The 23,574-nt window shown below is 35.6% G+C and overlaps 1 protein-coding gene and 1 long non-coding RNA gene across 2 annotated transcripts; one reads left to right on the forward strand and one right to left on the reverse strand.

Moving 5' to 3' along the window:
- Window positions 1-215: 215 nt before the first annotated feature.
- LOC148949868 (uncharacterized) lies at window positions 216-23,574 on the forward strand. The gene is made up of 4 exons (XM_089091967.1): window positions 216-369; window positions 4,265-4,394; window positions 16,437-16,514; window positions 23,313-23,574. Exons 2-4 carry the CDS (start codon window positions 4,265-4,267, stop codon window positions 23,510-23,512), a joined length of 408 nt encoding a protein of 135 aa, XP_088948093.1. The 5' UTR covers window positions 216-369; the 3' UTR covers window positions 23,513-23,574.
- Window positions 4,405-21,902, reverse strand: LOC148949869 (uncharacterized). Its single transcript, XR_016141982.1, has 2 exons — window positions 21,840-21,902; window positions 4,405-4,932 (listed from the first exon to the last, which is right to left on the reverse strand). It is a non-coding gene; the product is annotated as an uncharacterized LOC148949869 (long non-coding RNA).

Consider the following 23,574-nt stretch of genomic DNA (forward strand, 5'->3'; position numbering starts at 1 on the left):
TTGTTAATTTTAAAACCTACAGTTATATTTGGTTAAAATAAAGGAATGATGATTTTTTCGCACAAACCATTGTTTGATCAAGAGAGAATCGATTCGAGCAGCACGAAAATTTCAAGCGTCAACAATCAATCAGTATTTCTTTTGTTCCAGAGTTGCCATTTTACTCATTATCCAAAACCTTTGGGCATGACAGATTTCAATCTCATTCCAGAGGCAACAAAAATGGTTTTCATGGTCAATATTATGCCAAGTTTTTAACTAATTTTATAAAGCTACCTATTTAGTTACAGTTATAATCAGTTTGGAAAAGATTTTAGCTAAAATTTTACAGATTTTCATTGGATTTGGTGCTTCTCCAGTGTCATTAAGGTAAACTAAATCCATTTGATTTGCACAGTTGGAATAATTTTAGTTTTTTTCAGTAATGATATAAATACCTCATCCGACACTATTTATCAGTGCATATGCTAATACTAATATTTCTTGGTAATCATAAGCTTAGAGTCAAACCATAGAGAGTTTACTTCCAAAATGTGCTATGATACAAACACTTTTCATTCTTTCGCCTAGCAACTTGGGTTATTTACGGTAACTGAAACTCTAAAATATAGGATTTTAATAAGAATACGTACATCAAAAGAATTGGCTTTTTATGGTGACTCGCGAAACATCAAATTATGAATAAAAATTGAAATTAGAATTAATCATCAGAATGTATGAACCTGAGAATTTTGGCCGAATTTTGGAAGAAGGGGGAAAACACCCTCTGGGCGGAAATTGATCTGTACAACTTTTTTTTTTTATCAAATTCAGCATGTAAGGGAACCATAATACTAAGCTTTCAAGTACTTATCTGCAATAATATGATATCCTATTATTTTTTGCAAAAACTGGCCAAGGACGCGTTTTTATTTATTATTATTGTTCTCCTATTGTCGATCGTACCGAGCCAGTAATCCTAGGATTAAGAAAAGAGCTCATTTGAAAGAATATTAAAATTTGAGTGTGCTTTTTACATATTAAGAGATGGTACCATGGCAAAGTGGTGTCTCCTGCCAGTCTGTAGTTCAAAGCAACAATTTTGACCCGTAAAAGGCCAAAACGCAACCGTGTGAAAATTAAAGATAACTAATCGATTTAGAATAACTGAAAAATAATATACTTATAATAAATTTTTAGAAATATATTACAATAATAACTTAAATTTATAATAAATTTAAATTATTATTTAAGTATTATTATTATTATAATAGTAATTATTATTCTATTATTATTTTATTATAATTATAATTAATATTATTATTAAAAAAAATAATTTATAAAAATAACAATAATAAATTAATTAGTTGCAGAGGCCATAAAGTAGTTTGTGATACGTAATGGAACATAACAAACTTGGTCCTAAAACCACATGTAGTCTCTGTAAGATAAGTGGTTAATAGAGACGATTATTTTTAAGCTTCATTTAACTGAATATATCTATTTTGATCCTGCTTAGGGTTTAGTTACAATCGTGATTAGTTGTACATCAGCTGTTAGGGAGAGGGGGGGGGGGATAAACATATACTTTATTGGTTGTGGAAGTATTAGAAGCCTCAAAGAATACTCTTTAGGCCTCAATCATTTAACTTACATTGATGCTCAGATAACTATAGAAGGAGGGAGGACGTCTTATGATTTCCCCTCAGCATCTCTTCATCCCGAGAAATGCTTTAAACAAATCATGTAATGTTGGGGTTGAATAGTGGCAGGTTCTCGATTATTGCAGAAATATTGTAGGCTTGTCATTAAAGTTTATATTCATGTGCTTACCCGCTAAAAAGGGGAGAGGTGGGACTCCCCTTCAAAAAGATTTGTTCAGAATACTTCCCTGGATAAACCCTGAAAAAAATATAGTTATGATATTTTATAGCTAATATTGGAACATTATTTTAAGCATGTGGTGTCTGCAAAGCAAACGAGTTTTCAAAGAAATTCACTGACAAAAACACTGAACAGCAGAGTGGCACAAGAGGAGTCGTACTACGGTACTGTTTTATTATCTGTAAAACATGTGAGAAGTGAAGTTTAGTTAATGCTAATGAAATAAAAAAAATAGGCTAAAAATATAATAGTTTACAAACAAATTTCAGCTATATATTTGCACATTAGGGGGTTGGGGGTAAAATATAGCATATATTAAATTCGTAACCTAACCTAACCTAGGTACCTTCCCCCCCTAATCCCCAAAAAACTAAAGTTTAAATATAGTTCCCAGAGTGAGAAACCCTGGAATACTTGTTTATACAGCATCAGATAACTTCAGATCTTTGCTTTTGTCGAGTGGATGCCTCGTGTTTTTTGCAGATATTAGAACAGTACCGGCACTACTTTCAGCACTTGCATAAGAACCAGAAGAACCAGAACCAAGAACCAGAAGCTTGAAGAGGCAGGGAAGAGGTTGAAAATCTGGGCTATGTTTTGTGTTCATTACTCAGATTTTCAACCTCTTCCCTGCCTCTTCAATTTCCTGGTTCCTAGCGTTCATTCGTTATGCAAAGTGATGCAGAGGGCAACTTGCGAGCTCTCTGCGTCACTTTCTGATTACAACACAACATATTTAGTCATCCCAAAACATAATGACCCAATCAAAACCTCCCTGTCACTATAGACAGATCTTTTGGAAACTGAAAAGGGGTCTGATGCCTGGATAGTCAAATTTAATGCATCGAAAGCTAATGATCTCCTGATCAAGAGTATGACGCATACACCCTAGCTTCATTTTATTGAGCGAAGTTATAAACAAAGCTGATGAGCTTCGATAACCCTTCGTTTCAAAAACCTTCTACAGCTCAGCTCAATCATTCCACTTTACAAGTATTGCATAAGACCCATGGCCGAGTATGGATGCCCAAAGTATGCTTGTCCTCCTAAAAAGTTATTAGTACCACTCCATAAGATCTAAAATAGGACCAATAGGGCAAGTTTAGTCGTTCCCTATGACTGTCTCCAGTCTCTTAGTGAGAGGTTTGATGTGACGTCGATGGCTATTTTTTACAAGTTCTCGGTAGAACATTTCTCAGTCCAATTATCTGAGGCTGGCAAGCAAAGAACACAATACTTGAAGAATAGATTCATCCCACTTTGCACTTAGATCGGGAATGATCTTCCTGCGGAAGTTATCCCTGACAATTTCTCTGTTGACTCTTTCAAAAGAAGATTCAGTAGTCATAGATAATTTCGGAGACCACACTGCCTTTCCATGACGACTACTTATAGTTTTACTACTGATGACGGTCACTGCATATGTGACCGAAATATCAGGTATTTTTGTGAATTTTTATCACTGTTTATATATATATATATATATATATATATATATATATATATATATATATATATATATATATATATATATATATATATATATATATATATATATATATATATATATATATATATATATATATATATATATATATATATATATATATATATATATATATATATATATATATATATATGATATATATATATATATATATATATATATATATATATGATGTTAATGAACGGAAATACAAAATAAAATCTTAAATTTGAATTGTTATTATATATATATATATATATATATATATATATATATATATATATATATATATATATATATATATATATATATATATATATATATATATATATATATATATATATATATATATATATATTTATATATATATATATATATATATATATATATATATATAATAACAATTCAAATTTAAGATTTTATTTTGTATTTCCGTTCATTAACATGAATGGTTTCATTCAGGAGCTATTGGAAGTACAAGGCACAGTTTTGTGAATCATTTTATTGTTTATTTACATGGAACTACATCTCTCCTTTTATAAGGCGGCTATTGATTATTACGCAAGTTCATTTATTATGTTCTCAAAGAAGGATTGTTAAGCAATACACTGTATGGAGGGGATTTCTCTTTCCTGCAAATGGTTTAAGAGGATACTGTGAGGTTAATAACTTCACAAATGAATTAACACCTTTATTAGCCTAGGGGGCCACCGAAAATACCCCTTCGGCCCACAATCTTTTCTTTAACTGGGCATGCAAGCCGTAGATAAAAATTGTTTTTGGTAAACTGTTATGTTATTGAAATTTTACCGGCCCATCCATAAAAATAACAGCTTTACAACCAAAGTTAGAAGAAAATACTTATTTATTTTTTAAGTTAATATTCACCTCTTCAGCAACCTCTGTTTTTTTTAGATGCACAGACTGCTTTTCTTGTCCCTCCTTTTAATCACTTCTGAAGGCACCTTCTTAAAAGGAGGAGGAGCAAGCAGTGGCTCTAGTGTGATTCATTTAGTTGGTGGTGGAGGAGGAGGAAACGCAGCAAGTAAGAATAATTATATTTTTAAAAAAAGGAAAGATTTTACTTTACCGAGAATCGAAAATATTAAGGAGTTAAACACAGGCCCAGACTGGATGGTCAGCTTATAAGGGCCACCCTAGACAAGCTTCCGTCAATCAATTGATTAAAACATGATTGACCGTCTTGGAACCGATTGAGTCATTCAAACTTTCTATCAATTACCATCAACGCTTGACTCAAGCATCAAACAGGTTCCTAGACGGTCAATCATGCTTTAATCAATTGATTGACGGAATCTTTTGATCAAAATGATTGACCGTCTAGGGTGTCCTTAAGGCTTTGAGTGGCAATTAATCGAGTGGTAATTTTTTGGCAATTATCAGTTTTTTGAGTGATCGAAACTCTACTTAAATTTATTAACGATTATTTCACTAGAAGGCTTAGTTCCAGGGCATACTAGCCTTATTGCATCTCTCTCCAACTGTTCTTCTGATGAAGTCAGTGAGCAAAAACGTGATTCAGACGAGCTGACCTGGTTCAATGAACTTCGGGACCGATTGTACTAGAAATATGACAGAAATTAATAGTTCATTTAAGGAAAAATGGGCATTGTCAAAAAATAAAAACCAGTTACATAGGAAAACCACAAAAAGAAAAGAAAATGAAATAGGTGATTCCGTGGAAAATACGAGAAAATATATTTTTGTCCATTCAAATTTGACTTGATTATTCGATTAAATCTCTGTTCGTTCTTATATTTTAATATCACTAATTACTTTTCTTTGGCGAGCTTTTTTTTAAACTAAATATCGTAAATGGCAACTGATCATGGGAACATTATCAAATAAATAATTAAAAAAAACGGGGAACATCATTTACTTTCTAGTGAAAAAATCAGTGGGGCTTACAGTTCCTGAGACGTAGGAAACTTAAAATATCCCATATTTCAATTGTTTGTAAATATTTTTTAGAAAAATGAATTTTATTTTAGATTTATTATTCAGATTTCAGATTTATTCTGTATTTCTTTTTCCGAACTCTTGAAGAATGGTGACAAATCACAAAATTGCTTCGTAAGGTATTTTGTAACATTTTTCTTTGAGGTTCATTTTTCCTTTGTTTAATAGTACACTAAAGTAAGGATACTGATGAGAAAATAAAGTGAAATCCATATTGGACTTTTGGAATCTCAATTTCATGTATTATTCTTTCAACAAAAATTTTATGTATCCATCTTATTTTAAAAAAGAAATGTAGATTACTGTTTTTGATATAAAATAATTCCGTTGACCTCTTTCTTTCAAAATTTATTCAATGTCAATAATGAGTTAGACATAAAAACATTTTCAATAACCTTGTTTTTAATACACTATTTTATGGTTCTATCAACAACTAGCCTTTATTAGCCTGTATTAATGGAAAAAATGGAAGAAAAAAGAAAAAAATAGCTTAAGCAGATTAACACATACATAAGGGTGCATGCAGATTAGCACTCCTTAATTGACACCATCTAGTTGTATTGGTTATTATTGCGTCAAATCATTTTGCTTTTTCGAAGTTTAGGTATTCTTACTTTACAGTTGCGGATTCAGGGGAGGGGCGAGGTGGGCGCGCGCCCCCCGAAAATAGTCTAAAGTAGTGTATTTACTTAATTAACGCAAGTTTGCATTAATTAAACTTGTTCCTAACGCAAGTTTGTCCGATCAACCTATTTTGCGCCCCCCCCCCCCTAAAAAATCCTGGATCCGCCACTGTTACTTTATGCCATACAAGGTTGTTGTTTAATTTTAAAAACACTGTTTACAGCATGTGGTTTATTTAAAGCGTGTTTGCTTTGGTTATTGGCTTTTTTTGTGCCCCAACTATGTATTTTTGAAGTTTTTTTCTTTGATTTCTTTACCAATACTCTCTACTATTGCAAATCAATTAATTTGCCATCTACACTATTTTCAAGTACATTTACAGCGCTATCTATAGTTTTGAGCCTAGAGTGCATCATATATTCTAATTAGGCAAGTAAAAGACGGACATTTACCAGTGGTAAGCGTCATTATACCTGCCAGGCTGTGTTGCCACTTATACCGCATTTTGCGGTATAATACCGCAGTTTGGATAGAAATGCTGCACTTTTTTCTGATTATACCGCATACGCGAAATGACTTTGATCAGCGTATTTATACCGCAAAATGACTTTTATCACTGAATTGATACTAAGTAATGTCACCGTACGGGAAAAGGGACAAATGTTTGCTCTCTACTTCTAATGACATATGGCTGGATAGGTTACTGTGGATCTCGCGAGAATTCAAACAAATAAATAACGTGCTTCCAAAAGCAAATATTTTATACATCAGTCAGGTGCCTGAATGAAAGTAATTTTCAGCAATTAATATGGTAAAGGTATACGGACACTGCAAAGCAGACCGAATTTTATATTAGAATTGAGTAAATAAGTGGTCTCAGGCTATCCTATCTTGCTTCTTTTGGGCATTACCTTTCCACTTTTACAGCCCAATAGACTGAACAGTATACAGTAAAAGAAGTTCTTGTAAATATGTGAAAAATTCAGAATGCAGAACAATGGTTAAGATATAAAATGCTATTTCATTTAGAACTTAATACTGTATTCAAATATAGGCTAACATTCATGAGGTACCTGGTGGAATCTGAGGAAGGTAAGCATAAAGGGTGTGTGAAAGTACAGGATGGCTGCCTCTAAGCCCCCCATGCCGTTTTCTGACTGAAGGACCGCAAAACGGTTATCAGCACTGCCAATTTGGACCTTGAGGGTCAATTCCCGTCATGTTTACTTTACTTTTGCTTACTAACATTCGTTTCCTGTACCTGCATTCCAAAATTTAGGAAATTATCTATTTTTAAAATACCTGATTTTTTTTTACCCGATTTCTTGTTGCATATTATTCATTCAAATCAAATGTGAATGCAAAGTTGCAGAGTTGCTATCCAGAGGAAGCAGGTTATAAGCCGCTTGTTCCTTCTTGTTGCCTAGGCTGTGTCATGGTTCAATTGGGAAGCCCATCAGCTTTATTGTCACGGGTTAATGAAAATGCATGGATTACTTTGTCTTCTCAGACTCTGCCACTTCTTCATCACTTTTTCCAAAAACGAAAAGGAGACCACTATTAAAGCAAGGCTTGTTACATTTTTTGTTAAATATGATATACCCTATTCAATCACTGACAACTTGCTGAAGTCCGTGAAAAGTATGCCATGGCCGAATTTGCTGAGCCATGCTAGTCTGATTAGAATAAAAGCAACCAACATTGCTAAACTTGCTCTGGCATTTGATTTTCATGATAAGTTTCTTGTAAACCTAAAAACTAACCTTTTCTCAGTGGATTTTGACTAGATAATAGATCAGTCTTTTGCCAAACAACTCTATTTGTGTCAGTTTCTGCAATGTCATAACGGATTTACTGGTAGATTTAATTGCTCTGCTAGAGTGTAATCATTGATCAGTATCTGTTATTTTCAGTCACTTGGTAGGAGGGATGGACTATGTTAAGAAGACGGGCGTTCCCATGCAGAACTAGATTGAAGATTGCGCCACCAATGGAAATAAATCACTTAGTCAAGAGGTTTGTTAAAGAAATATAACCTTGGGTTACAGTTGTGAAATTTAGCTGTCATTAATATGCCTTGGTTGCAAGTCATAATTGTAAAAAAAAAAATCTAAGAGTCGGGAAGATTTATGCAAAAAAATTTGCAATCACTTTTAACACAGTGCAGAATGAAAATATGCATATAAGAATAAATATATCTGAGTCTTCACTAAGGTGGAACAACACATATTCCTTGCTTCGGCTGCCACATGTGGGTTTTCATTTGAAAACTCGACAAGACGCATTCTCGAGTTTCGGATACTCACACGTTGTATTGAGACTCATGTTATTAAAGATCCGTCACGTGAGAAGATCAAGCCAATTCTAGATCGTTTTCACTTCTCTGAAAAGATAAATGACTTTCTCTATTTTCTAACCCTCTCTAGTTATGAGCTAAGAGTTCCTAGTCATCAGTTAGTACTATTCCTAGTCAATTCTCTTAGTACTACACCTCTGGCATATGGAATAAGGCAAAGAGGGACAGGAATGGCAGTTTATATCGAGTGTAACTTAACCTGAAGGTTTGAATATTGAAAATTTGGACGACTCTGGTGCTACATCCTTACAATAAAATCTGTGACTGGAGCAGTAATTTTCCCAAGCGTTTCAAAATTGACCCCATACTTTTTCATTGCCAATATCAAATGTCATTGCTGAGCGCCTTTTTTGTTTTTTAGAGTAAGAAATCTGACATGCAAAATCATATTAGTTCAATGAAACGTCAGCAAAATCATTTTAGTTCAATAAAACCTCAGCAAAATTATCTTAGTTCATTAGAACGTCAGCAGATTCATTTGCTAACTCTTTCACTGAAATTAAAAGCAGAATGTGGTCTGAACCGTCAGCAAAAAGGTAGGTCAAGCCATGACAGGGGTGGTGGGGGGGGGGCTAGAACTGAGAATTGTTAAACGTGTACTTCAAGTGAACGGTAAAGCAACCTCAAGTGACAGCACTGCTGTAAATCAAAACGTTTTGTATAGTGCGGCCAATGTAGGTCTTGACGAAGATGACCACACTGTCTGATACCGAGTAACCTCTGTCTGCCTATGCGAATGATTCCTTTTCACGTTTTAGTATCTTCAATATGATAATTGTCATTAAAATCTAGTCGTGATCATAGTAACGTTTTTTAGCTAGCCATTTCGTTTTCTATTTTTCTATCTTCTTTTTGGGACAATGCCACATCTCAGGGTCATTATACATTGTTTCTCCCATAAAAGCTGCAAAAGTTTCTTTTGGTACAAAAAAATGGCCTTAAGGTAACCACAAACCCCGTAAGTGCACATGAAACTAAATGCAATCTTTTCAAGCCTAGTTCTCATGTCTACAAATACCTTCAACATTTGATTTCGATCAGTGATTTTAACTAGAGTTTGTCCCATTGATAGGGTCAAGCTTCGGAAAAGAAAGGGGGGGGGGGGTCAAGAAATAAATTTTCAAACAGTTATGCCTTGGGCACTTATGTAGACAAGGGTGTCACTACCTTCTGTGCTTTGGGGCGAGGGAAGGAATAAAGATAAGCTGACAAATCAAAAACCGAACCATGCAGAAGATTTGTTTAAAGCAAGTAAATAACTCTCTCGAAAAGTTAAAAATCGTAGACAAGCATCACCACAAATTGTATTATTCTTTACAATAATTTTTTAAAATAAATTTTAAGGAAATAAGTTGTGTAAAAACTGCCTTTGTTGCGCAAAGCGTCAAAGATTAAAATTTAAAAAGGGGAAAAAATTAGTGTCTGGTTCAAGAATGTCGTTTTGCATATTTACTGAACCAGTTGAAACTTTTCATTCTAGCATTCTTATCTTTTGGAGTGCGTTAAACTGTCTGCTTTCTTTAAAAAAATGTGGCGGAAGACTGAAAGTTTAGACTGGCATATTTGTCTCTTTTTTTTTTGTTTTCAAGGCCGGTATATCGGAGGATCCAAAAATATACGAATGGGAAAAAACGACAGTATACACGGTATTTCTGGGGAAAGCGCCGAAAAAGAAACAAAAATTGATAATAAACTTTTAATCTAGTTTAAAACAGAAAAGAGTAGATTATATTGCTTCCAATTTTCTAGAGAACGGATGGACTGGATAAGCTATTAGTGATGAAGAACGGGTGAGAGCGCCAGAAAGTGGGGAAAAGATATGAATTTATCATTGAGGACTATTTTTCCCTTTTTTATGTGGGGTAGGTATCTGGGGGATGTCTCTTTTCATTTTATTCTACCTTTCTAGTTCAAAGTCCATGGCAGAATCCACCACTTAAAAAAAATAATAAAGAATAGTATCCATTTGCTAGAAAAGTAGCAAAATATTAATTCCTTTTAAAAAAGTAAGTTTTGTGTTGAAACTAGTGGTGACTTATTTCCATTACGGGTATCAAAGTATACAATAAATTTTATCGTGTTTCGGTAAACAGGATACCGCAAAAACACCGCTTATTTCATCGACCCAAACTGCTTTTTGGTATCCGTCAAGTGGCAACACTGCTGCTAGGAGAAGTTTCTCTTAAACTGTAGGGATCGCGTGAACGGGGCCTTTCAATTGCGTTGCTAGTTTGACTTCCTTCATAGTCTAAACCTGTCCTACAAACATCAAGTTGATTAGTCTTCATTGCCTCGGAATACTTACTTTCTGATGACTTAAGATTGGCCCCACCCACTGACTATACTCTCTCTGGAATCATCTGGGTTGCCAGACCTGGTTATTTGTCACTATTTCTAGTGATTTTTCATATTGCCTAATTAAAAATCACTAAATCGGCACATAAATCACTAGATTATTGAAGAAAATCAGTAACTCAAACGACAAATCACTAAAATCTAGCCAATTTTTTTCCTCGTCGGGTGGCAACCCTGGGAATCATTCTGTAACAAAATCAGAAGTGGTAAACGAGAAACTTGTATTGAGTCATGCATTGAACTTTATTCTTAGAGTAAGAAAAGTGGGTTGTTCGATAGAAAAGATTGTAACAATTGCTTGCCATTTCTATAAAGTGGAGGAAATTGTTGAAGTTATGATAGTGTCATGGGCTCTCAGTATGTCAGTGTGGCCAAATGATCGAACTATCACAACACCTCCTCGCAGGCAAAACAAATATCATATGGAACTTAAAAGGGAATTGATAAAATTTAGTCTGTCCCTCAGAATCTTGTATCGCAATCCTACTTTTTGGGAAGTAATGGTAAGTGCCCTGGTTGGGCTTTTTAGGTTTATGGATATAATCCATCGTCTGCATAATCGTCATCACAATCTATAGGTGACTTTAAAATTTGAGTTTAGAAGAACAGAATAATTAATCTAACCTGTTTTTATAATAAAATAATGGTTAGTTTTTGAACTGATTAAGAAAATTTTGAGGACCAATGAAAGGGCAATGAGAGTGTCTGAAAATAATTCTCATGCTCTTGCCCTCAAAAATCTTCAAAAAAATCTTGAAAACCCAAAAACACCCGTGAATATTTTCTTGATTCTGTAGCTGACAGTTCTAGTTCAAGCATTTTCACCCTAAGCTTTGGAAAGGCTGAATCGCAAGTTGTTATGTTTTGATAGAAGTGACACAGTTGCATTTGCAGAAGGTATACCAAGGTTTAACCAAGGAGGAGATGCAAAACTGAAATGTTGCTCACATTTTTGCATTATTCAGTGTATTCCCCTTGGAATATCACCTGCCGACATTCAAAGTTGTTTTCAGAACTGTACTAAAGTGCCTAAAATTTGGTCAACCAGATGTTTCAGCATTAAGTTTCAAACCAGAGAGCATCTACGAAAATCATTTGGCAGTCAACTTAAGATTGGCTATGAGCATCTAACTGGTGTCAAAATATAAATTTCTCTCCCATTGATGCTATAGATGCTAGGCATTTGACCATATTGCTGCTAATTCTGTTAATTTAGAGAGATGCTCGCAATACGGTGGTCAATCTAAAAACTCTAAAGATGGCCCTTGTGAGCTAGCCCTGAAATGTGTTTTACGTGATATAACCAGTCACCCGTGCTACGGGCATAAGTACCTACGATTCTATAGTACTACTACACATAAGTGCAAACAAATCACTACCTGGAAATAAATGATTTAGTAATCATTAAAAGAATTCTTTTGTGTCTGTTCACGGCTAATTGTGATGTGATATACCGATAGGAACATTTCCTGTCGAAAGAAGTTCTTGCCCTGCTGCAGCTTGATGATGGGGCTGAAATCATCGATGTCCCTGCACTGTCTAGTGAGCGAGGAAGAATTTCCGGGGGTGTTTGTATGCTTGTTATTGCTAAACTTCAGCCTAGACCGATTTTGTGTTCTGATTTTTTGTGCCTGTTCAACTGTTAGGCGTTGATGTTTTCTCTGCTTACATGCCAACTGATTTTTGCGTCCCAAACTCAGACTGAAAACTTAGCATGGTCTTTGGTAAGCTTGCAACTGCTTTGGCAAAATCACATAAACAAGCCTTCACTGTTATTGTTGCAAGCGTTATAAATTATGATTTTAATTATACTAAAATTTTATAACAGAAATCTTTCTTAGTTCAAGTCTTTAACTCGCTGTGATGAATAACGACCTTGCATTTACATGCGTACATAAAAGTGGGTCTGCATCTAAGCCTGACTTTTTGCTTTCAACTGATTCAACTGCAATTTGCCCTACTTCCCATGTTAATAATGGTGTTTTGTGTTTCTGACTTTGTGTTTCAAATAGCGTTTCTGACCACTTAACTGTGTTGAGTACGTTCTGTTCTGGTTCAAGTAATCTTAGCACTCCATTCAATAAAAAGCGCAGGTATTTTTTCCATGACAACACTGCCTTCTCTATGACGAAACGAAATAAGAGTTCCAAATAGGGACAGGTCCTTTTATTAGACAGTGAAAACAAAATATAAACAAAGGCTCTAGATATTTTAATAAGAAAGTCGGTCATCATCATCAGTAGAGTTATTAACGTATCAAAATAAAAACACTATTTAGTATAAATATAGTTTTTTTTTATTTTGATACGTCAGTAACTCTACTGATGATGATGATTGACTGACTGTGTCATCGAAAGATATAGAGCCTCTGTTTATATTTTGTTTTCACCGTCTAATAAAAAGACCTGTCCTTATTTGGAATTCTTATGTTGTTCGTTAAAAAACCTAGGATTTAGAAAAAGGTGCAGGAAAACAATAGTCTTCCTACTTACCATTCAGTTTCTGATAACATATTGTCTGAGATTAAAGTGTCTTACCATTTATTCCAAGCTAGACTAGGCTTTGGCTAGACTGACAAGTATTTTTCACTAGATTCTTACTGTTATGAAGTTATAAACAAGTTAAGAGCGGCAAAAATGGCAGCCATACCTACGAGAAGAGAACAGTTTAAATCGGAAATACAAAAAGTGGAATTAAAACCTTGAGCTTGGTAAAGCTTGTCGACCCTTGGGGTTTTCGCTTCAGCTATCGTGTGACAACAGTAAGCCTAAAGTAGGCACAGCGAATGAAAACAGATCGTATACGAAGCCACAAATTCGAAAAATGTTTGGCTCATCATCGTGCTCGTATTGTAAAGGAAAACAGCGCTCATGGAAAACCATTCCCTCCCTGGTTTGGAAATTTGTAAAAATAATACGTGACAAGGTGTCCAATCTTAGCCAAACAAGTCCTTCAGAGGAAAAGTGGACTGACCACAACGGTTCAAGGTTTCGTTCACCAAGTCCTCAGCATGAACACGCCCTTGGAAATGAGCTCAACAAGAGGCTATCACAGCCTACTGAAAGGCAAGGTTTTGAAGTCTCCATCTCAACCTTTTATGATACTATGAATTATGTAAGAAATAAATGCTCAAAGAGAATGCATCTTGTGAATGGCAGTATAATTTCGTTTGGGTATTCAACCATAATGTATCAAATGATTTTTTTATATGCCCTAAAAACTGATTCGTTTTGTGGTGGAATCGTTACTCCAAATATCAAAAAGGAAAAAGATGCAACCTAGTGCAGCTCACACTGACCGATTTGTGTAGCTCTGGTCCTATGAAAAAATTTTAAAATGTCGGTCATTGATGAGATAAACCGAGTGTGTTATACGCCCAGCAACGAGTATGGATTCAAATAGGACAATAGTAGATAACATGTGCATCAACCTATTTGTAATATCGTCCAGGAGTATGAGCAGACTGGCGAGTCTATTGTTGTTGCGGGTTTAGTTTAAAGTCGAGCATTCAAATTTTGTCTTCTTAGCCACCTGCTGCTGAGGGCATGGACCAAAAAGCTGTTGCGTGATCTTAATAAATTGATGGCTCTTTTTTCCGTAATTTCTACCAAAAAATTAAAGCAAAGATTAAGACTAGTCTACCGAGTGGAACAAAATTTTATCCACCGTTACTGCAGTCTAATATGAAATTTATCTAGGAGGAATCTCTTCACCGCCTTTATGCAACAACAGTGTACTAAGAGTTAAGAAAGTAGTTAAAATTAGTTTTCCATCTAGATTTGTCTTCATTAAATTATGCTAATGATATTTTTAATTTAAGTCTTTCTTTTTCTGGTTTTCAAGAGAAATTTTGTGCACTGAAAGGATCATATGAGAACTTCTAGCATTTTTATTGGGGCCAAGGGGTCCGTATCCGGGTAGTAAAGGGGCATGGGACATATACTTTTTTTTTCAATATTATTGGGGGGCAACTGCCCCCCAAGTAAAGCCCCTGTCCTGGAAATATAACCTAGTGATTAGTAGCATTTGTAACGTACCCTACCAGTACACCGTTGTACAGGAAAGATTAGGGAAGTTCAGTAGGAGTTTAGTAGGAAATGAATCATGGGACCTTTTGCAGTATTAATGTCTTTTTATTGTTTTGTGTCTTTTTCTTTTATTTATTCTATCTTTCTTTATATATTACTCCCCTAAAGACGTCAATGAGTGGGAAATGAAATTCATTCATTCATAAAAGGACTGATGTCAGACGCTACATGCAAAAGAAGAACAAAAAACTAATGTTTCATAAACTATGGTTGTTGCTTTCAAAAAGGCAATCAATATAGTTCAAGCAAAAAATAAAAGTTAGGAAAAACAGCATTGCAAGGCATTTCACATAAAATGCAACGAATTATGTACGTTTACTAAAATTCTGGAAATGCAAAAAAATTAGTTCGACTGAATATGGTTTGAGAAATCTCACTTTTATCACGCCATTTTTGATTTCGTTAATAAGGCCAAGGTAAAGCTTATCATATTTTGGGAGAAGTCTCTAAAATCAGAAAAACAACATAAAAGTGTTACTTCTTAAGTATGTCCTATGATAAGGTCCAGAAAATGTTAATGAAAAACGGCTGTTCAAACGTTAAAACAAAGAAAATGAAATTATTTTTATTAGCTATTACAATTGGTATTATAGATTTGCAGTATTTGAAGATAAATAGTAATGAAGGAGCTGTTATTATAGTCAATTTCAGGGTGGAAAAAGGCTGTTCTGAAGCTGGTTTTGCATTAAAGGTGTCATGGAGCAACTGACTTATTTAACATCAGATAAAAGGGGCAAAATGTATCGAGCTGAATGGGGTTCAGCCAATGCCAGGTCTATCATTTCCATTACTCAATTACCCCACCTAGTTCCCCCCCCCCTAAAAAAAAATTAAAAAAAACTATATCTGGATCCCCAAAAAGCCTAGAAAACAAAATGATTTAACAGTACAAACTTAACCATTCTTTCTCTGCATAAATCAACATGGATGAGGTTGTCGGAAAAACTTAAAACTGGGTGTTATTCTTATGTAAATACTAGACGTTTGAGAGAATATGAGATAATAGCTTGAATTTATTTTAAAAATCATGATGGCATTTATCTATGAGCCCTGAAGTAGGCTAGGGCCAAATTTTCTTAGGGGGGGGAGAAGAGGGATTCCTTTATCTTTTCAAATGTATCCAGATATGCTGATAACAATCAGCATATGTTCTATTCAACACACAGTCAAAGTTCTTTACCTTACGTATGTATTAAATCTCCTCACGGATATGAGCACTGTTTCCGGAAAGACATGTTATCTACATCAAAAATATCTACAAACAATAGAACGAAAGATGAGGAGAGAGGGAGAGACAGAGTGAGGGAGAGAGAGAAAGAAAAATAAAGATACAGATAGGGAGAAAGAAAGTAAGTAACCCTAAATACCTTAACATCAAGAGAGCGGTGTTGCTTTTATAGATTCCTGTGAACTTTTTTTTTAATATCTTTGGAATTTTATTTCAATATTTTTAAATTATTCCCTTTCTCTCTTTTTCTAATTTTAAAACTTCTTACCCCAACTTTATGTGTCACTACTACATTTTTTATTTATTTCATGTTTCATTTATCCTTTTATGCTGTGTGATTATTCTTTACTCTGAGTAAGCTTTACATCTAGATTCTCTTGACGTTAAATATTCTGTTTTTCTATAACAGAAAATAGTAACTGAATAAATGCCTTTTGAATTGTACATTTTTTTAAGGTGCTGCTTCAGTTTATGCAGCCAAGGACGCAGCAAGCGCAGCTTCTTCTGCTAAGTATTCTGCTACAGCTGCGAGCGGTAAGTTTTTTTTTTTTTTTACTTAATCATATGGAAAAACAAGCTTTTCTAAATGAAAGTAGAGAGTGATATTCAAACTAAATTAGAACAACAATCACCAAACAGTTCGTAGTAACGAACTGAAAATAAGGAGCGACCCCGCTCAATAGTAACCGAACTCTAAAAACCGGAATTTTGACATCAATAGATACCTCAAAAGAATCAGACTGTTATGCTAATTTTAAATACATAAGTTTCATCAAGTTTAAGCAAGTTTTTTTTTAGTACTTTCAAAAGAGTTATTTATCAAAGGCAGCGCAATCGCGCTGCCTAAGTAAAGAACGATGTTGGCACAATGTATTATTTATTTCTGGTCTTAGACCAGGGCACTTCGTATCGAAGGAGTTGTCGTAGAAACTTCAAAAAGGGCTCATTTGATTGTAAATTGGAGTGTCTTGCGCCCTTTTCAATAGCCCAAAGTGATTGGAAGGCAACTGACACCCCTTCCACGCCACCATTTCCGCAAACACATCCAATCAAAATTTTAAGATAGCCATTTTGTTCAGAGTAGTTGATATTCAGACAGAAATTATGTTTTTGAGGAGGAAACTCCCCCACAGCCCTCAGGCCAAGGGATGTAAGTTATGCCCTAGGGGCATATAAGAACGAAGTTGGCACAATGTATTATTTTTATTTTATTTTTTTAGACCAGGGCCCTTTGTATAGAAGAAGTTGTGGTAGAAACTTCGAAAAGGGCTCATTCAATTGGAAATTTGAGTGGCTCGTGCCCTTTTTAATAGTCGAAAGTGATTGGAAGGCAACTAGCACCCCTTCCACACCCACCATTTCCCGAAAGACATCCAATCAAAATTTTAAGATAGCCATTTTGTTCAGCGTAGTTGCTTTTCAGATAGCAATTATGTGTTTGAGGAGGACACTCCCCCACAGTCCTCAGGGCAAGGGTTGTAAGTTATGCCCTGGGGGCATATAAGGATTTTATAGAAAGCGTTGTCGCAGAAACTTCAAAAAAGGCTCATTCGATTGGAAATGGAAAGGGCTAGTGTCCTTTTTAATAGTCGAAACTGATTGGAGGGCAACTAAACCCCCCCACCCTCCCATCTCACGCCCCTTTCCCTCAAACACTTCCAATCAAAAATTTGAGATAGCCATTTTGTTCAACGTAGTTGAAAGTTCTGAAAATAGGTTTTTTGAGGATGACAACCTTCCACAGCCCTCAGGGCAAGGGTTCTAAGTTGTGCCCTGGGGGCATATAAGGTTTTTATAGAAAGCGTTGTCGTAGAAACTTCAAAAAGAGCTCATTCGATTGGAAATTGAAATGAATAGTGCCCTTTTTAATAGTCGAAAGTGATTGGAAGGCAACTAGCACCCCTTCCTTGCCCACCATTTCCTAAAACACATCCAATAAAATTTTTGAGATAACCATTTTGTTCCACGCAGTTGAAAGTTCTGGAAATTACACCTTTGAGCAGGAAAATCCCCCCACGGTCTTCAGGACAAGGGTTATAAGTTATGGCCTGGGGGCATATAAGGTTTATATAGAAAGCTGTTGTAGAATTTTCAAAAAGTGTTCATTTGATTGGAAATTGAAAGGGCCCTTTTTAATATTCGAAAGTGAGTGGAGAATAATTAACCCCCTTCTCATGCCCACCATTTTCCCAAACACATGCAATCAATAGATCGCTATTTTGTTCAACGTAGTTGAAAGTTCTGGAAATTATGTATTTAAGGATGACAAACCCTCCAGAGTCCCCAGGGCAAGGGTTGTAAGTTATGCCCTGGGGGCATATAAGGTTTTTATTGAAAGCGTTGTCGTAGAAACTTCAAAAGGGCTCATTTGATTGGAAATTGAAAGGGCTAGTGCCCTTTTTAATATTCGAAAATGATTGGAGGGCATCTAACACCCCTCTCACAGCCACCATTCCCCCAAACACATCCAATCAAAATTTTCAAATAGCCACTTAGTTGAACCTAGTAAAAAGTTCTGGAAATTATTTCTTTGAGGATGAAAAATCTCCCCCCAGCCCTCAGGGCAAGGGTTGTAAGTTATGCCCTTGGGACACATAAGGTTTTTATTGAAAGCGTTGTCGTAGAAACTTCCAAAGGGCTCATTTGACTGGAAATTGGAAGGGCTGGTGCCTTTTTAATAGTTGAAAGTGATTGGAGAGCAACTAATACCCCTCCCACGCCCACCATTTCCCGAAACACATCAAATAAAAATTTTGAGATAACCATTTTGTTCCACTCACTTGAAAGTTCTGGAAATTACACCTTTGAGCAGGACAATCCCCCCATGGTCTTCAGGCAAGGGTTATAAGTTATAGCCTGGGGGCATACGTATTAGGTCTTTATTGAAATATTTGTCGTAGAAACTTGAAAAAGGGCTCATTCAATTAGACGTTCAAAGGACTAGTGCCCTTTTTAATAGTCGAAAGTGATTTGAGGTCACCTAACCCTCCTCTCACGTCCATCTTTTCCCCAAACACATCCAATCAAAATTTTGAGATATCCATTTTGTTCAACGTAGTTGAAAGTTCTGGAAATTAGGTCTTTTAGAATGATAACCCCCTCAGAGCCCTTAGTGCAAGGGTTGTAAGTTATGCCCTGGGGAAAAATAAGGTTTATATAGAAAGTTGTTGTAGAAGTTTCAAAAAGTGTTCATTTGATTGGAAATTGAACGGACCCTTTTTAATAGTCGAAAGTGAGTGGAGAATAATTAACCCCCCTCTCACGCCCACCATTTCCCCAAACACATGCAATCAAAGTTTAGAGATAGCTATTTTGTTCAACGTAGTTGAAAATTCTGGAAATTATGTACTTAAGGATGACAAACCCCCCAGATTCCCCAGGGTAAAGGTTGTAGGTTATGTCCTGGGGCACATAAGGTTTTTATTGAAAGCGTTGTCATAGAAACTTCAAAAGGGCTCATTTGATTGGAAATTGAAAGGGATGGTGCCTTTTTTAATAGTTGAAAGAGATTGGAGAGCAACTAACAACCCTCTCAAGCCCACCATTTCCCCAAACACACCCAATAAAAATATTGAGATAGCCATTTTGTTCAACATAGTTGAAGGTTCTGGAAAATAGGTTTTTGACGATGCCAACACCCCCCCCCCCACAGACCTCAGGGCAAGGGTTGCAAGTTATGCCCTGGGGGCATGTAAGGTTTTTATAGAAAGTGTTGTCGTAGAAACTTCAAAAAAGGCGCATTCGATCGGAAATTGAAATGGCTAGTGCCCTTTTTAATATTCGAAAGTGATTGGAAGGCAACTAACACCCCTCTCACGGCCACCATTCCCCCAAACACATTCAATCAAAATTTTTAGATAGCCACATAGTTGAACGTAGTAGAAAGTTCTGAAAATTATTTCTTTGAGTATGACAAATATCCCCCCAGCCCTCAGGGTAAGGGTTGTAAGTTATGCCCTGGGGACACATAAGACTTTTATTGAGATCGTTGTCGTAGAAACTTCCAAAGAGCTCATTTGACTGGAAATTCGAAGGGCTGGTGCCTTTTTTAATAGCTGAAAGTGATTGGAGAGCAACTAACACCCCTCTCACGCCCACCATGTCCCCAAACATATGCAATAAAAATTTTGTGATAGCCATTTTGTTTAACATAGTTGAAAAATCAGGAAATTAGGTCTTTGAGGATGAAAACCCCCTCACAACCCTTAGGGTAAGGGTTGTAATTTATGACCTGGTACATATAAGGTGTTTATAGAAAGCGTTGTCGTAGAAACTCAAAAAGGGCTCATTCGATTGGAAATCAAAAGGCCTAGTGCCCTTTTTTTATAGTCCAAATTGATTGGAAGGCTTGAAATTTTTATTGTAAAGATCGATGTGGGTACAATGTATTATTATTATTTTTTTTTTTAGACCAGGGCAAATCGTATTGAAGAAGTTTGTCGTAGGAGCTTCGAAAAGGGCTCATTCGATTGAAAATAGAAAGGGCTGATGCCATTTTTAATATTCGAAAGTGATTGGAGGGAAACTAATCCCCCTCCCACTATGCACTTCACTAAAAAAAAATACAAATTTATGTGCATTTTCAGTTTAATAGACATATGCTGGTATTTAGTAATAAAAATGTTATTAATTTTATTTGATTTATTAAAGTTATAAAAATAAAAACCTCTATATTTTTTCAGTAAAGCGCAAATCATGTTCTGGCCTTAGGAAGACATAGGGGATTTTAGCCGTGCTCTTGTTAATTTGTGCTCGTTTTGAGTTTATCTCGGTTATTTATTGCAATTTCAGCTCGTTTTAGATTTCATTTATTTATCGATGCTGATTTATGGTAGTTTCACGTTTGGTAGATTATTTGACTCTATGTTTGCTCATTTTTGGTTTAATGGAGTTCTTTACTTTTCTTTGAAAACCTTATTTTGTGAAAAAAGTTTTTTTAATCAAGTTTTTTTATTTTTTTTTATTATTTTATAATTCATAACTTTTTATAATTAAGTTTTTTTAATTTTTTTGAAACTGTTCGTAGTAACGAACTGAAAGTAAGGAGCGACCCGGCTCAATAGTGACCGAACTCTAAAAACCGGAATTTTGACACCAATAGATACATCAAAAGAACCAGACTTTTATGCTGATTTTAAATATATAGGTTTCATCAAGTTTAATCGAGTTTTTTTATTACTTTCAAAAGAGCTATTTATTCTAATTAAACTGCCTTTGTGGTTCAGGGGTCATTCTTAAAGAATTGGAACAAAATTCGAACTTTACCGTAAAGAGCGAAGTATTGACGATGGGATGAACCCCCTCATATAAGTAACTATTTCTATTCGTTTTAAGTTTTAATGTTGCTCCTTACTTTCAGTCGAAAAAGCTTGTTTCTTATTTAATTTAATTCCATATAGAGAAGAAGCCATCAACGTCCCTTGTGTAGTCTTTGAGGAGTCTTTGAGCAGCATTGAGCAGTCTTTTTTTTTATAGAAATGGGACAAAAGGTCAAATTTTTGCTTTAAGCAAGGAGTTGAGAAGGGGTTGACCCCCCTCAGATACAAAATAATTGCTGTTCATTTTAAGTTTTAATGCCATTCTTCACTTTCATTTCAAAAGCTTGTATGTTATCTTTCTGTCCGTTTTTTACTGCAAATTCTAAGGTTACCGTAAATGTGAGATGGCTACAACACTCTCAAACCATAACTCGGACCTTAGATCCTCCTATGCCCCCAAAGGCTCCTATACATCACCAGTATCCTTCAGCCATGCCTTCCTTGCTAGTATATCTTACTTGCGGAAATGCGTTAAGAGAGCAGAGATCTGACTGGCGCTGCTAGGTCATCATTGTATAGGGAAGTGATGTTTATTCATTACCTGTGCCATATTCGTCCCTGACGTCGAAAGTCCCCTATAGGCTTCAGGTCTGTCTTGACTGTATTGATAAAAGTGTTTACTTGACATACCCGCTTCTTCTTCCAATGGCACAGGGGCTTATAGCTTAACGCTTGTTTGATGAGGGCGCTTTCTGGCCTCTGAAAAAAATTGCCAAATAAAGCTAGGTGTTGTTTTTTCATTAATGCACTGATGTCACATTTTTGGTGGCAGCGTATTCGTGATCCGGTGCTACTGACTCTACTTATGGGAATAACGTTGAGGATTTTTCTTTGGTAGGATCAGTCAAATCTATTGAGTCTTAGACATTCACTGCTTTCAGGAGTTATCTTTATGAACAGCACCTTAGGACAGAAAAAGGTGATTATTTTGAAGAATTCAGGATACCCCGTAACAAGGTAAACTCTCTTAAAAGAAGAGCAAAGAGGGATTATTTTGAAAAGAAATTTACTGAGACCAAAGGTAACTCGAAAGAAACTTGAAAGATCATCGGGGAGATGATATCAAAGAAGAGCCGTGGTGAGCCTCTCTCAATAGAGGCAGATGAGACTACACTCTACAAGTGGCGGAACTTGATCCTCTACAAGTGGCGGAACATTTTGCAGATTAGTTCTCTAAAATTGGTCAAACAATGCAAAAGGAAAACAACCAGAGTCCTGAATCCTCCGCGAGTACGAGTTTCAAGATGATAGAGGGGAAAGATTAGCCTTTGAGTTTGAGAGGTGTACCAGCGATGAACTAAAATTGTTGGAAGCATGAGCTCCAATTCAGCGGGGATAGATGGAATGAACCTCAGAGCTTTTAAGTCAGTTTTGGTTTATCTTCTGCCTTGTATTGTTCGTATAATAAATTTGTCGCTAGCAACTGGAATCTTTCCTGAAGGTCTCAAAACAGCCAAGGTTTTTCCCCTTCACAAAGGTGGCTCAACATCTGATATTGAGAACTGGAGACCAGTCCAGTGGCAAAACATAAAGACGAAAAACATGCAAATATTTCGACAAGGATCTCCGCCAAGTCGTCCTCAGTGCTAAACAAAAAAGAAAAAAAATCTAACCTTTTGGAGTTTACTGCACAAGATACGAACAAGACACTAAAAAGATACGAACAGTGTCTGTTCGTATCTTTTGCAGTAGACTCCAAAAGGTTAGATTTTTTTCTTTTTTTTTATTTCTTGTTTAGCACTGATGACGACTTGGCGGAGGTCCTTGTCGAAATATTTGCTTGTTTTTTGTCTTCATGTTCCGCCACTGGCTGACAAATCCTCGTTTTCTCATCCTTTTTGGTTTTATTTTTCATTTATTATTTCCTTTCCTCTCTTAGCGTCATGTATAAATAAAGTCTAAAATTTGAATTCCTAAGGCAACAGTAATAAGTTTAGATAAATAGGCAGAGAAGCTTTAGATTCAGAAGCAAAATTCATCCTCAGTATTTATTCCAGTATTTCCCTCATTGTAGGTGCTGCTAATACAGCTGAAGCTGCGAAGCAAGTTGTTTTGACTGAAATCCACAAAGCGCTAGCTGCAGCTCAGGAAGCATGGGACGCAGCTACAACTGCTCAAAAAGCTGCAAAATTAGCACAAGAAGCGTCTGCTATCTCTAACTCAGGAGCCAATATTGCTATTATCAAACATACACCTGGTGGAGGTCACTACTAGAATTTCGTTAAATTAATCTAGTTGTTTTATAATTTGAATTTAAGCTATTAAAGCCGTATTTA

This window comes from Artemia sp. Qi Xiang Cuo, chromosome 7 (assembly GCF_049724085.1).
Source record: "Artemia sp. Qi Xiang Cuo chromosome 7, ASM4972408v1, whole genome shotgun sequence".
NCBI lineage: Eukaryota > Metazoa > Arthropoda > Branchiopoda > Anostraca > Artemiidae > Artemia > Artemia sp. Qi Xiang Cuo.